General features: G+C 40.0%; 1 protein-coding gene across 11 annotated transcripts in view; it reads right to left on the bottom strand.

Moving 5' to 3' along the window:
* Positions 1-12,804, bottom strand: part of LOC307177345 (uncharacterized protein) — a 1,102,996-nt gene that overhangs the window by 624,541 nt on the left and 465,651 nt on the right. The window contains exon 6 of one of the 11 annotated variants that reach the window (XM_079904469.1): positions 7,645-7,959. The exons of the other annotated variants lie outside the window; for them this stretch is intronic. Within the exon in view, the coding sequence (XP_079760595.1) occupies positions 7,857-7,959 (103 nt within the window). The 3' untranslated portion in view covers positions 7,645-7,856. Of the gene's footprint in view, positions 1-7,644; positions 7,960-12,804 lie in introns of those variants that run through there. 11 annotated transcript variants of the gene reach the window in all.

Genomic DNA, 12,804 nt, shown 5'->3' with positions numbered 1-12,804 from the left:
GTTACCAACTCCTTCTAATATTTTATGAATCTGGTCCCTCTATGAGTCAGCCACAACTTACTTTCTTGAATTCCCTCAAGGCCCATGCTGATTTGGCCCCATCCTGCTTCCTTTGTGAGAGCCCGCTTCCAACTATCCTACTACTGCAGAGGTCTTTTAATTGGCTGCCTGATAAATGACACACTGTATTCTTTTTATTGGGATAATTCCCAGGCAACTGATTGGATACATGGAAATGACAGAGGATTACTGGCTGGGCTGGAGTCTTGCTTATTAACCAACACAGGTGGGACTGGTATTTGTCAACCTAAATTTCCTTCTGCATTCATCTTTGTTGTTGTTAGGCAGACCTCTGGCTCACATCAAGATGTTGAAAGTGAATTCTTAAATATGCACTAAGCCCGAAACTTGATTTTTCTCTGAGGCAATGTCATTATGGACAACACAAAGGGGAGAATTCACAACATTATCCGAAAGAATCAAGGCTCCAAAACTGATAATGAAGGAAAAGTAAGTTTTGAAGACAGGGGAGAGGGAATTTAATTATATAAGCTTTCAGATAACTAGATACGTAAATTCCAAGGTCAAAGTGACTGTGTCACTATCGTGACAGTTCCAAAGGATCAACCCAATCTTTACGTTTCCTTTTAGGTCATGTGTTCGGAAAGGACATTTTTCTTCTTCCTATTGGACAAGCAGAAATTTGCTTATTGGGAGTTAGAGTTTTTGCCCATCTGCTTACACAGATCGAAGCCTGTTTTCCTCCCATTTCTAAGGGTGAAATAGTTTGACGCATCTTACTGTTGTATATTATGCACCATTCTTATACTTCCTTTCCAAACCTATCATATGTACTTTGCCTCCAGCAACTGACAATATCGGTTTTACATGCATGCATGAAGGGCAGCTAAAAGTTGGCAAGAAGTGACAAGTAAGATTTTTTATTTTTTCCATTTGGAGGAGGGATAACTTTGAACTATTTCCATAGTTCCCTTTAAACCATGCATGTGTGTGGCTTGGCCATGACATAAACTAAACAAGTCTGACGCACACTTTCTATTAATGGGCATGGCTAGTCTTGGGTCTGCCTTGCGTTCCTGAGTTTGTCATCAAGACACACTACGCCACCAACACCTTGTAAAATGTTCTTCCCTACTTTATAATTGTTTCATCATTCCAGGGAGGCAAAACATTATTGTGAGGATAAATGTTAAATTATACATTTAAGTAAACACATTCTTAAGTAAAACTGGGGAAAGGGCCGAATTTGACTGAAGCCCACTCAATAATATTTTTGTGCTTCAGCTACTCTTGCTTCTGACACTTAATTTCTTCCATTTCACAGAATCCCCATGACTTTTTAAACTAGTCGGGGTTCCTAATTGCAGTGCCTTGTCTCGGCTGCTCTCTTTCAATATTACTCAAGTTCAAAAATCTTTCTTGCCACGTTTTTTGTTCATCTGATCCCTTCCTTCTAATCAGATTTGAAACTACCATACAGCATAGAGGTAGAGCAGCAATCTGATTAAACACATCTGCAATATTACATGAAAAATGATAAATCATGAGTTAGCTCATGCTGTTTCATTCCCTCTGTTTTCTTAAGATTTTCTTTGATGCAGACCATTTTTAAAGTCTTTATTGAATTTGTTACAATATTGCTTCTGTTTTATGTTTTGGCTTTTTTTTGGCCGAGAGGCGCGTGCGATTGTAGCTCCCCAACCAGGGATCGAACCTGTACCCCCTGCAGTGGAAGGTGAAATATTAACCACTGGACGCCAGGGAAGTCCTGCACTTCCTCTCCTTCCTGAAGTCTCCCTACTTCCTCTGTTCCTACCTAGTTTCTCTAAAGACGTGTAATGTTAATTCTGATTCTCTCTTTTCCCTGAAGCCTCTGACTCCCCAGCAAACTGAGAGCTCTCACGTCCTTCTATATATCATTCTTTTACAGCTTTAATTAGATGGTGCTATAAACGTTATCATTAGCTCTCTTCTCCTTTACATTATTCTGTTCTCCCCAAACACAACAAAGTTATAAGTTATAAGGCGGAGGTTATGGTAATCAGAGACAGCACAGGAAATGGAGTTAGGAAGATCAAAGATCAAATTTTTCTCTGCCATTTTCTAATTGTGTGACCCTAAATAGGTTATCGTTTTAGAATTGCCTTTATATTCTGTAAAAAAAAAAAAAAAATAGTGATAACAAAAACCACCTTTTAGGAGTATAGTCAGTAACTAAAAAATCTACTGTATATAATTTGCTTAGTGTACTGCCTGACAGTTATTCTGTGCTGTAAGTGTTAACTCCCCATGCATGCTTTTATCCCCAGTACAGGGCAGGCTCTGTGTTTTACTTTCAGCCATCAACAACTATTTTTGAATCGATGTTGCTGCAATCATGAGTCTCTCCTACCCTTTATCTCTCCCTAGGAACTTGTTTATGTTCAAAAGAGAGCCTGATTCTCAGAAAGTCAAGCTCTTTATAAGGAAACACGTGTTGTTATCTTGAGGGGTTGCTTCAGGCATTGCCCAGTATTCAGCAGCAGACTGGGTGTGTGTGGGGGCCCCCATATGGATCCTGCCCTCCTAGGTGGAAATCCAGCCACTAACAGTCATTTCAGAACATGAAGGCTAAAGAAATAACATAACATGCAGCTGAACACTGACAGCAGGCTGTAAACTTCCCCTTTCAATAACAAAATAATTGAGGGTCTGGTACAGTTAGGATCCTTGTAAGATATGATGGAACAGTTCCAAGAATGAGCCCGTGGAGGCACACCCCAGAGGCAGGAGGACTCCACGGCCTCTCTCCAGCCCAGGTGTCCCCTCCCACCCTTTCGTGCTGTGCTAGGATTGAGCAGAGTGTCTTGTTTGGGGTAGCTGTGCTTCGGGACGTTTTTCTCCAAGGCACCCCTAGAGGGCAGGATAACTCTCTTCCTCATGTTCTCAGCTACAGGCCAGGGACACATGCAAAGTTGGAAAGTTAATCTGTTCTATGCAACAGCAGGACTCAAGTGATTCAAAATTTAGTTGCAAGTAAATAAAAATTTAAAAAAATTTTAGTTGCAAATAATTTAGACCCAATTATCAACTGATTAACCCCAGCGCCTAATACTCATAAAGTGCCTACTGTGACTGTGTGTTTTTCTGTTGGCATGATTGTGCAATTAGACATGATGAACGTCATGTGGACCTACATTCTTCAACAGTCAAAAGCGGACCTCTGTATTCTTAGGTCAACTGTAAGAGTAATTTAAGAATATGTTGTTTTATTTAAAAGAAATGTGCTTTGTCTCATTCTTAAATGAATGTTAAAACTTGTATCCTTATTTGATAACTACACTTTTAAAATTTTAATTTTAATGCAGAGTGCCCTAATTCTCTGGGACAAATTCAGTTTTTATATCATTGCTTTGCATATAGATTTAAAACTGCATCTTTTTTTTTTACTCATATCTCCATTAGAAGCATAGTGTAACTTTAGTCACTGAATATTTATACTTACTAAAACTAATGTCATGCTAAACTGAGAAATGTCTGCTCTAAGCCTGTTCTATCAGTTATAAAAAAAATGACATTGGTACATTTCTCATGTGGTTGTTTTAGGAATAAAATGAGACACTGTATGTGAAGCACTTAACACAATGCCTGTCGTAAGCAAGCACCCAGTAAACACCAGCGATGACTACGAAAGACACAAAATTCTGTGGCGCCACATCCTCTAAAACCTTTTAACAAGGCATTGCTTGATTACAGAGAGGCGTCTCATTCTCATCATTCTAATATTCTGGGTGTTTTGGTGTGTCCTTTCTTGATTACAAACATACACAGGTGTAGTATTCACATAAGGAATGATGTGAGAAATAGATAAGAGTGGCTTCCATTAGGAATACACACACTCACCAATTCACAAAAATCTCACCTGACCAATCTGAATCGTGTAGTGACTTGGAAATGGGCAACTGTATAGAATTTTTTATTACATTTTAGTAATACCAGTGCCAATTTATTGATATACAGCTTTCTAAATTTTTGAACAAAATATATATTTTTTGTCTTGGTAATTTTATCAAATACAGAGTACTTGCTCATAAAAGAAAGATCAAATCTTTAAGAATAAAGATTTGACGGATAAAGGAGACTGATATCCTCCACGTGTCCTCTCTCAATCCCACCTTCCTTTTATGAAATCAAATTTGTCCCTGAGACGTTGTCAATATCATACAAATATTGTAGTCAACACCTTATTCTCATCTCCTCCATCTAAAAAATAAAGAGCATCTGACTCAAGCTAAAAGGGAGACTCTCCAAAGCCCTTCAACACGCTTGCTCAGATGCAGCCCCTTCACCCTCAGAACTGGCGGCGGATGGACTAGCCACTTAGGGACTCGCTTTTTGGTGCCGGGGAATCTCCAGGACCGAATAAACCCTGTCTCATCTCCTCATTAATGTTTGAAACTCCACTTTCCTAAACTCTTTCCTTTTCTCACAGGTTTTGATATATATGAGGAACATAATTTTATAGTGTCCTTAGTCATTTGAAACTTAACACAAATGAAGAGCTTGATGACTTATTAGTTAAAAGAGTAAGGTAGGGCAATCGAAGGCGCTGACGTTCTGATAAAAGGACAAGAGTGAAAGAGCACATTTAAAAAGACGCACAACTCAAAGCTCATAGTATAAGGACATAATACCAATATCTTTCAAGATTTGTCAAAAATTCCTAGGTGAATGGCTGCGACTGCATTTCTGATTTCTAATTGCGTCTGTCCAATTTTACCTCCAGGATGACAAGTATCTGGGGTCTTCTTTACTGTCTTGATCTCCCCCTAACTTCAGTCCAGGCCATTCTTTCAGCTTTTGATACAAATATACGCACACAGGCGCACACGCATGCTGCACTGTTTTCTGTGGGTGTTCGGGGCAGGCTTACGTGATTTGTGGCTTTGGCGGCCTGACTTGGGTTTTGCCCTTGAGAAAAACTCTGGTTCTGATGTGTGTATCTAGTAAATGAAGCATATTAACGGCATAATTGGTACACGGTGGATCATGCCGTAACCCCAGATTGCACGGATACCTCAACAGTGAGCTGACTTAGAAACGGCACGTTGCACTTTGCCTCTGGTGACCTGCCCACCCCACCCCGCCCCCCACCGCAAACTGAGTCTTCCCTCCCAAGTGAGATGCCTAGAGTTGGGGTTGTCCGGTTCTTGATGGTAGCTTTTGTTCCAAGCAAACATAATACGCTTACATAATAAAAACTGTGTGCTACTCCTGAAATAAAAATTATTGTCCTGGGGATTATCTTTGCTAGTCTCCTCCCCCTCCCGTGGGTACCACTGTATCAAAGCAAAGAGAGGCTTTGAAAGGTGTGAGGATATCCATTTCATCCACTGAATACAAAAGTGCCCTTTGTCAGTTGGGAGGGTAGATAACATATGACCTTGTCCCACTTAAGCTGAACCTAGAAAGTAACTTATGGAGGATACTTCAAATGTCTAGGTCAAAACCTTAACTTGAGCTGAGATGAGCAGATATTCTTTAGGACCAAGGAATGAATATTTGAACGGCAAAGAAACTCCTTGTGGAGCAATACTAATAAAAATAACTAATTTCAGGTACCAAAGGAATTCTGGTATCCTGAAAGTGAGAAGCACATTTTTCATATCTCGGCTTCAGAGAGCGTCTAATGCAGAAAGGCATGTGTTCTTCTAAGGCGTTTTGCTTCCAAAGAAGCTAGCTGTTTTCCCCAGGGTTAGAGTGAAGAAAGATCTGGTTTGCCCAGGATTGTGGGGTTCTTGAGTCACAAGACTTCCAGTCTGAAAACTGGGGAAGTCCTGGGCAAACTAAGAAGAGGCCTGACAGCTTGCCTAGATCAAACTGAGCTCTAGAAATAATATGGCAAAAAAGTCATCCTAATGGTCTGGTGTCACAATCATCACCTCTCAGCTGTTAACTCCATGGCTCCAGTCCTTCCAATAATGATTTTCTATCCCAGGAATATGTTATTCCATTTCCCATGGTCCCTATATTTTTCATTGTCACCTGGAAATCCACGTTCTAAAAATTGCTTAAATCCTAAAGTAAAACTAGTATTGAACTAGATGGCTTTCATTCTCTCAATGTATTTACTTTTTGGTTGCTGACTACAGACGTTTTGAGTTAAAGTGAACGTGGCCAGAAAAAAGAAGTTTGCAGCTGTCATATCTTTGCAGGTTTTATAATATTATACAGGAACTGTTTCATAGCCCTTTATAATAAAATGAGTTGGGTTTATTACATGCTAACAACAACAAAAAAATCACAAGTTGGACAGTAATTAGCTTGAATAGACATTTATTTTATCCTTTTACTAGAAAAACAATTGTAATTTTATGCTCCAGAAAATCTCATTCTTAAGTGCTATGTCTGAGGTTGCTTTTCCAAACTGATGCTAATATTGTTATTAAGCAGATGGTCAGTGTGCTCTTGAGGCCTCCTTCCTATAAAGGACTTGGGGTTTACAGCTAATATGAATCTAGAACTCATGTTTGCTCTTGTGTATGTTCGTAAGCTACAGAACAAACTGGCCATTTCCTTCATGATGAGCCCATCTTCTAATCTCTCCGTCTGTCCATCCTTTCTCAAAATTCTCTTCCTGAGACAGGTTTTATGATATACACTGCAAGGTAGATAACAGATAAGCTGTCGCACCTTAATAGCTAGCATTTGAAAGAGCAGTATAGAGGTCAAGCTTCTAGACCGTATCCGGAGCCCAACCAGGAGGCACAAAATTCCCTTGAGGTCTGATCACTCTTCTGAAAGGCCTGTGATACCACGTCCTCCCAATAAGAGCAGCTGGCCCATTCTCTGGTCCCTGCCTCTACTCAGTGTTAGCATTAGAATGCCATACTTCCCTGTACAGATCAAGTATCCCAGCAGCCAGCCCTAGATGGCTCATCAATTACTCTTTCCATAGACAACAGAATGCCTCCTTCAAGTCCCTACCCTCGGTTACAGTGACACCTCCACAAACTCCACCACCACTGAAAGACTGAACACAGAGTCAAACTTCAGCACTTGGTACATTTCATCAAACACCCCTTACCTTCATATATCGGGGAATGTCTTTCCTTGAACAATAGCAAAAAGAAAGAAAAATGCAAGGGCTCCACTAAACTATTTTGTTAACCAGTCCAACTGTGGTTAAATCCAAGATATATGTGTCTTAGAAGGAGGTGTTAAAAGCACCCCTCAATCGTACAAACACACACACACGCGCTGTGTGCACACGTACACACATACAGCGACACAGGGTGAGTTTTCTCCAGTATTTTCCATTTCATCATACTTATCAAGTTTGCCTTACTGGGAGTGGTAAGCTTTCCAGAAAAAACAGAAACACTGTTATAGCACTCCACTATAAATTTTCAAAATTTTACCTGCAAATATTTTAACCTCATCCATTTCTAATGTGTTGTCTGCAGGTGTGTGTCAGCAGGCTTGGTATCTCAGAGTAACTGTCTTGTCCCTGAAAGAATCCAGCCAATGGCACTGAGAGATGGCATAAAGGCTTGTTTCCTGAGCTCGTGGTGTCATATCAGGTATTTTCTGTTTACATTTTTTAAAATAAATAAATGTATTTATTTATTTTTTTTTGGCTGCGTTGGGTCTTCGCTGCTGCATGAGGGCTTTCTCTAGTTGCGGCAAGCGGGGGCTACTCTTCGTTGTAGTGCGTGGGCTTCTCACTGCGGTGGCATCTCTTGTTGCGGAGCAAGGGCTCTAGGCACACGGGCTTCAGTAGTTGTGGTGCAAGGGCTCAGTAGCTGTGGCTCGTGGGCTCTAGAGTGCAGGCTCAGTAGTTGTGGCGCATGGGCTTAGTTGCTCCGTGGCATGTGGGATCTTCCCGGATCAGGGCTCAAACCTGTGCCCCCTGCGTTGGCAGGCTGATTCTTAACCACTGCGCCACCAGGGAAGTCCCTGTTTACATTTTTTATAGTGCAAGGTAGATTATAATTTGCCCAGATTTTATCCATGTATGTACACTTTCAACTGCCTCTTCAGTTATGAAGTTATCTTTTACCAAAGTACTTAATAATTCTAGTAAATATACTTTAGCCAAGAAGCCACCATTTATCATAAGCAAGCCCCCCATTCACCCCTTCATCTTGTTGTCCTCTAACATCCCCTTGGAACGGGGTATAAATATGCAACATTGATCATTTGCTACTGGGTCCTTGAGAGTATATGAGGTTCAGGGGAGCAGTCAGTATTGAAAGGGGACAAAAAACCTGGAGTCAAGGTATTTGGACCAAAAGGACAAGTAGCTCTCTCTTCTCCCAGAAACAAGTTGGAAATAAAAGCAAATTAGTTCTGAAAAGAATATACACATATCATATGTACATAGCCTATTTAACCAAGCACTGAGAGTCGGTATCAGGCCCAACCACAGGCAGTTGGTAAAACTCAGTGATATAACTAATGTCGAAATAACTTTTGGTATCAAAAGAGTGAGACATGTGACCCAAAGCACATATATATCAATACCTCTTTGGATGAAGGATATTGAAATCAAAAAGAGAAAAACCTAAGGACATTAATACCACGATTATCTTCTACTCTCTTTAGCTTTATTAAAGCCAAAAGATCAAGCAATTGTTTCTGCTGGCAATATATAAGCATCTTATAAATTGAATAAATTCAGGTAACCAGTTTGTTATACAAATCTATGTCATGTATATAAATTGAGTACACAGTAATGTTCAAAAAGCTGATCTTGTAGCCTCATCATTAAGACAAGAAAAAGGCTGACTGGCTCAGAAGATTGTGTAGTCCAGTCTTGAAACATTGGTTGCCTGCTTCCTGTGTGCAGGCTCTACTCTCTGAGACAGAGTATATTCTCAATGTTAAAATAATAATCAGAATGATTAACAGCTTCTAGGTAGTGGTGTGGACTTCTTCCCACATACACACCCAGTGCATTAACCCTCACCCTTCAAACCAGTCCAGCAAACACAGGAATGCATTGAGGGAAGGAGAGATAATCACTGGGAAAATAGATCCGCATAGGAGGTTGGAATCTGCCTCCAGGGAAACGGCTTATTGTAAATACCAAGTCTTGAATGCCACCATTTCTGTACCATCATGCTCTATTTCTGGTGGCTTAACCATAGACCTGAAACAATACTGGCAACAGTGGTTGTTCACAGGGCACAAGTAACATGGTGCTAAGAGGTAGAAATGATCAACAATATCATTTGTGCTATTCTGGGGATTTCTCAAGAAGTTTGCACCCTGGCCGGAAGTCTTTTGGTCTCTTTGGTTATTGTAGGGCTACGCAGAAAATGAAATTATACCCTTTAAGGTAAACCAACCCTTCTGAAAAGCCAACCCCCAAACACATTCATATAATAAACATTATGCTATTCCTGACATTTTATGTTCAAAATTGATTTATTTACTGAAAACAAGCAATGGAAAAGAATCCAATTAACAAGACCTGGGAAAGTACATTTCAAGTTGATGACTCTTCCCTTCTCTCCCTCTTTCTCTCATGATGACAGTTACACGTGAGCCGCAGACAGACCAATGTTATAAGAACTTTTTGTTTATTTATTTGTTTGCTTTGTTTTGTTTTCAAATGACAAAACTAGGAAAATATCTGAACTTAGGTATTAGAGATATTTGTGATTCATCCTGTAGATTTCAACAGTTGATCTGGTTTCCCTGCCATCAACCATAAAGGTTATAAATACCTTTTAATGCAAGATTACTGATGGAAATACGGCATCACATATATTTGCGTGAGTATGAGTGTGTGTTTACACACAACTTAGTTCTAATTAGAACACCAATAGCGTCTTTAAATCTTTCAAACATATTCAGACTAGCCTTCTTCATTAACTTGGCAAAGGATTTTTAGCAGGCTTGGAGTAAACACCATGATTTTTATTACATAACAAAATTATATCACTGGAAATGCAACCTGCAATACTGTAGAGTGATTTAAGTATGAAAGTATTATATTTAAAATCTTTAACAGATTGTTAACAAATTATTTAACAAATTTTCAGTATTTCAGGATAATGACAAATTCTACACTAAAGCTTTGTGACTACTGATCAGTAAAAGACACATCGGTTGTGAGATTCCTAAGGATGAGTCTCCTTCAAGGTTTCCATCCTGGGCACTAATAGCACTCTCTGTTGTAGAGGGTTGCCCTGTGCACTGTGAACAGTAGCAGTCACCCTAGTCTCTACCCAGAAGATGCCAGCAATGCCCCCTCCTCCACCCCAAGCAGTGGCAACAAAAATGTCTCTAGTTGCCACACATCCCCTAGGGAGCAAGATCACTTACAGTTGAGGACCACTAGTTGAATGAAATACAAAATAGAACTGTTTTTCATCTGTTTTTTCTCAAAGTCTTTAGAGATGGAGTTTATAAATGCATCTAAAAAAGTTTACGGGCACCGTGTTTCCAAGAGTATAGAGGTAAGCATAAATGGCATTGGGTTTTTTTTCAACTTGAGGCATTAGATTAAAATTCAGAGAGAAAATACTGGATGAGGGCAGATACATAGTAGGACAACCTACTTAAAGTAGGCTCAACACATTTTAAAAAGACTTGAGTTGAAGGTCTCTTTACATTTCACAAGAAGTGTGAACTGCAAATTCTAAGCGCTGGTTTTGACAGTAGACCTCATGGTACCCAAGGACAAGCTGCTGCCTTCTTATCCAAACAAGTTTTAAGAGTGAAGAGGCAGAATTCAGGTGAGACTAAAACAGAACAAACCAGATGAAGAGAAATACCATCTTGGTTATTCACAGATTCTGAGAGATGGCTTGTAGGGATACGGAGCTTGGAGAGGATTGTAGAAGAAAGCTGAGAAGGCGCTCGCTAAGAATGAAGTGAATTGAAGGCTGAAGGGAAGGGTACTCGTGCTCTCCTTGTGTGCTTGACATCTCAGCTATATTTTAGGAATGCAATGCTGTTGCAGATGAATGCCCAATGCCCAGAAGTGCTCCACAAAGAATACAGTGCTCAATAAATGTTTGCTGATTTTGGTAAACAGAAGAACCTAGCTAGGAACCCCATGATTTTCCATCTGAAGAGTCCTATTGACTATTGACCAATAGCTACCAGGAACCCAAGCGAGACACCGAGAATTAAGGAGAAGCAGCATGACTCCTAATCAGCAGATACAATATAAAGCTGGTGTTACTGCTGTATTCAGTTAACTAGAGAAGATAATTTATAAGCAAAATATTGAGGACTTCATCGAGAGAAATTTCACAGGATTTCATACATGCTTCAAGGATCGGTGGTTTCCCACTGCAGCTGCCAAAGTATCCCAATCCTTGCTAGGGTCCAGTAGATCCATTTTCCCTCTCCTGCCTCTTTTCCCCAAAGTTTTCCAGTTTGTTCACTACCGTTCAGCCACTTTGGTCTTCTGCCACTTCTCGTCTAGCTTCAAGATTTTGTATCTGCCATCATTCTCCCTAGAATGCTCCCCCCACAAATTTTCCACATCTGGCGCCCACCTGTCATCTGATATGCTTTTAGCTCAAATGTCCCCTCTCAGAGAAGGTTCCTCATCTTGTCCTCCCAGCTAAAGTTTTCACCCACCCACACCCATATTCCCTATGGCTCACCCTCAACCCCATTATCTGGCTTTATTTTTCTCCTAAAATTTATCGTCATCTGAAATTACCTTAACATTTATTTGATTACATGTTTATTGCTGGCCTCTGCTGGAATATAATCACCGACCATTCAGGAATGTTGGTATATGTGTTCTCAACCCTTAACAGGGTAAAAACCATATCTTTCAGAAAGTCGAGCTGAAATCTAGTGATATCTAGTGTAGAGAGGAATGAAGATCTCTTTATTGTTATATTAAACTCTTATCTGGAGTAACATGCAACAAATAGTATATAAAGAGAAAAATATTCCAGATCAAGCAATACTAGGCTTGACTAATATAGAGATGGCTTTAGGATTGTCCCCTGTGAGCCTCACCCAGAGGCAACGTGAACATTACCCACGGCCTTGATGAACTATAAGAACAGTTTTCAATTTCCTATAAAGGAAGGGGGTGGTAGGGCCCAAGCTTCAGTGAACTCTGACCCACTATCCTGAGCATTTGTGTAAAACCTACATCAAGAGGTTTCCCCTTTCTGTCTTAGTCCCTGAAAAATATGATTTAACAAGTAACTTCTCTTTATTTTCATCACCATAACAGTTAGGCAAAATCTGGTGAGTTTGACCCATTTATGAGATGAAAGGGAATAAAAGAGCAGTGGTTAAATGGAAACAGACACTAAATATGAAAAAGCTGGATCTAGAGGTACTCGAATTCATAGAAATAATCTGCTTTACTGATAACGTTTCAGAAGTGCTACCAGTTAAAAGATAAGACTCCAAGCTGAACCTTTAACTGGGCCTCTACAATTCAAAAAACCCAATAGCAAAGTTTGTTGCAACTGCAGGCAGATAGCTGAGGAATTAGAAGGCCATCTTGGCTTGTGAAAACAGGCCACAACAATAAGGACTTTGTGATAAAAACTCGGAAAGAATCTTTATACTTCAAACTATATGCTCTGAAATCATGCACATCGTCTTTATGCCCAGACAAGCATATCTTCGAACAAAAGGGATTCTGGGGCTTGTGGGAGAGTAAGATAGTCAGTGAAAAAGAAATGTATCAGAATGATGGTGCAGAATTGAAAGGGGAAGCCCCTGTGAACAGCTGTAGGATCCCGTTTACAACAAGCAGCTGGAAGGGAGTGTAAGGATGTCTGAGAAGTTCCAATGGTTCTAATCAGC

This window comes from Stenella coeruleoalba (assembly GCF_951394435.1).
Source record: "Stenella coeruleoalba genome assembly, chromosome: 19".
In the NCBI taxonomy this organism is placed as follows: Eukaryota; Metazoa; Chordata; class Mammalia; order Artiodactyla; family Delphinidae; genus Stenella; species Stenella coeruleoalba.
Note: the sequence above shows the minus strand (reverse complement) of the source record. Positions and strands in the feature narration are given on the sequence as shown.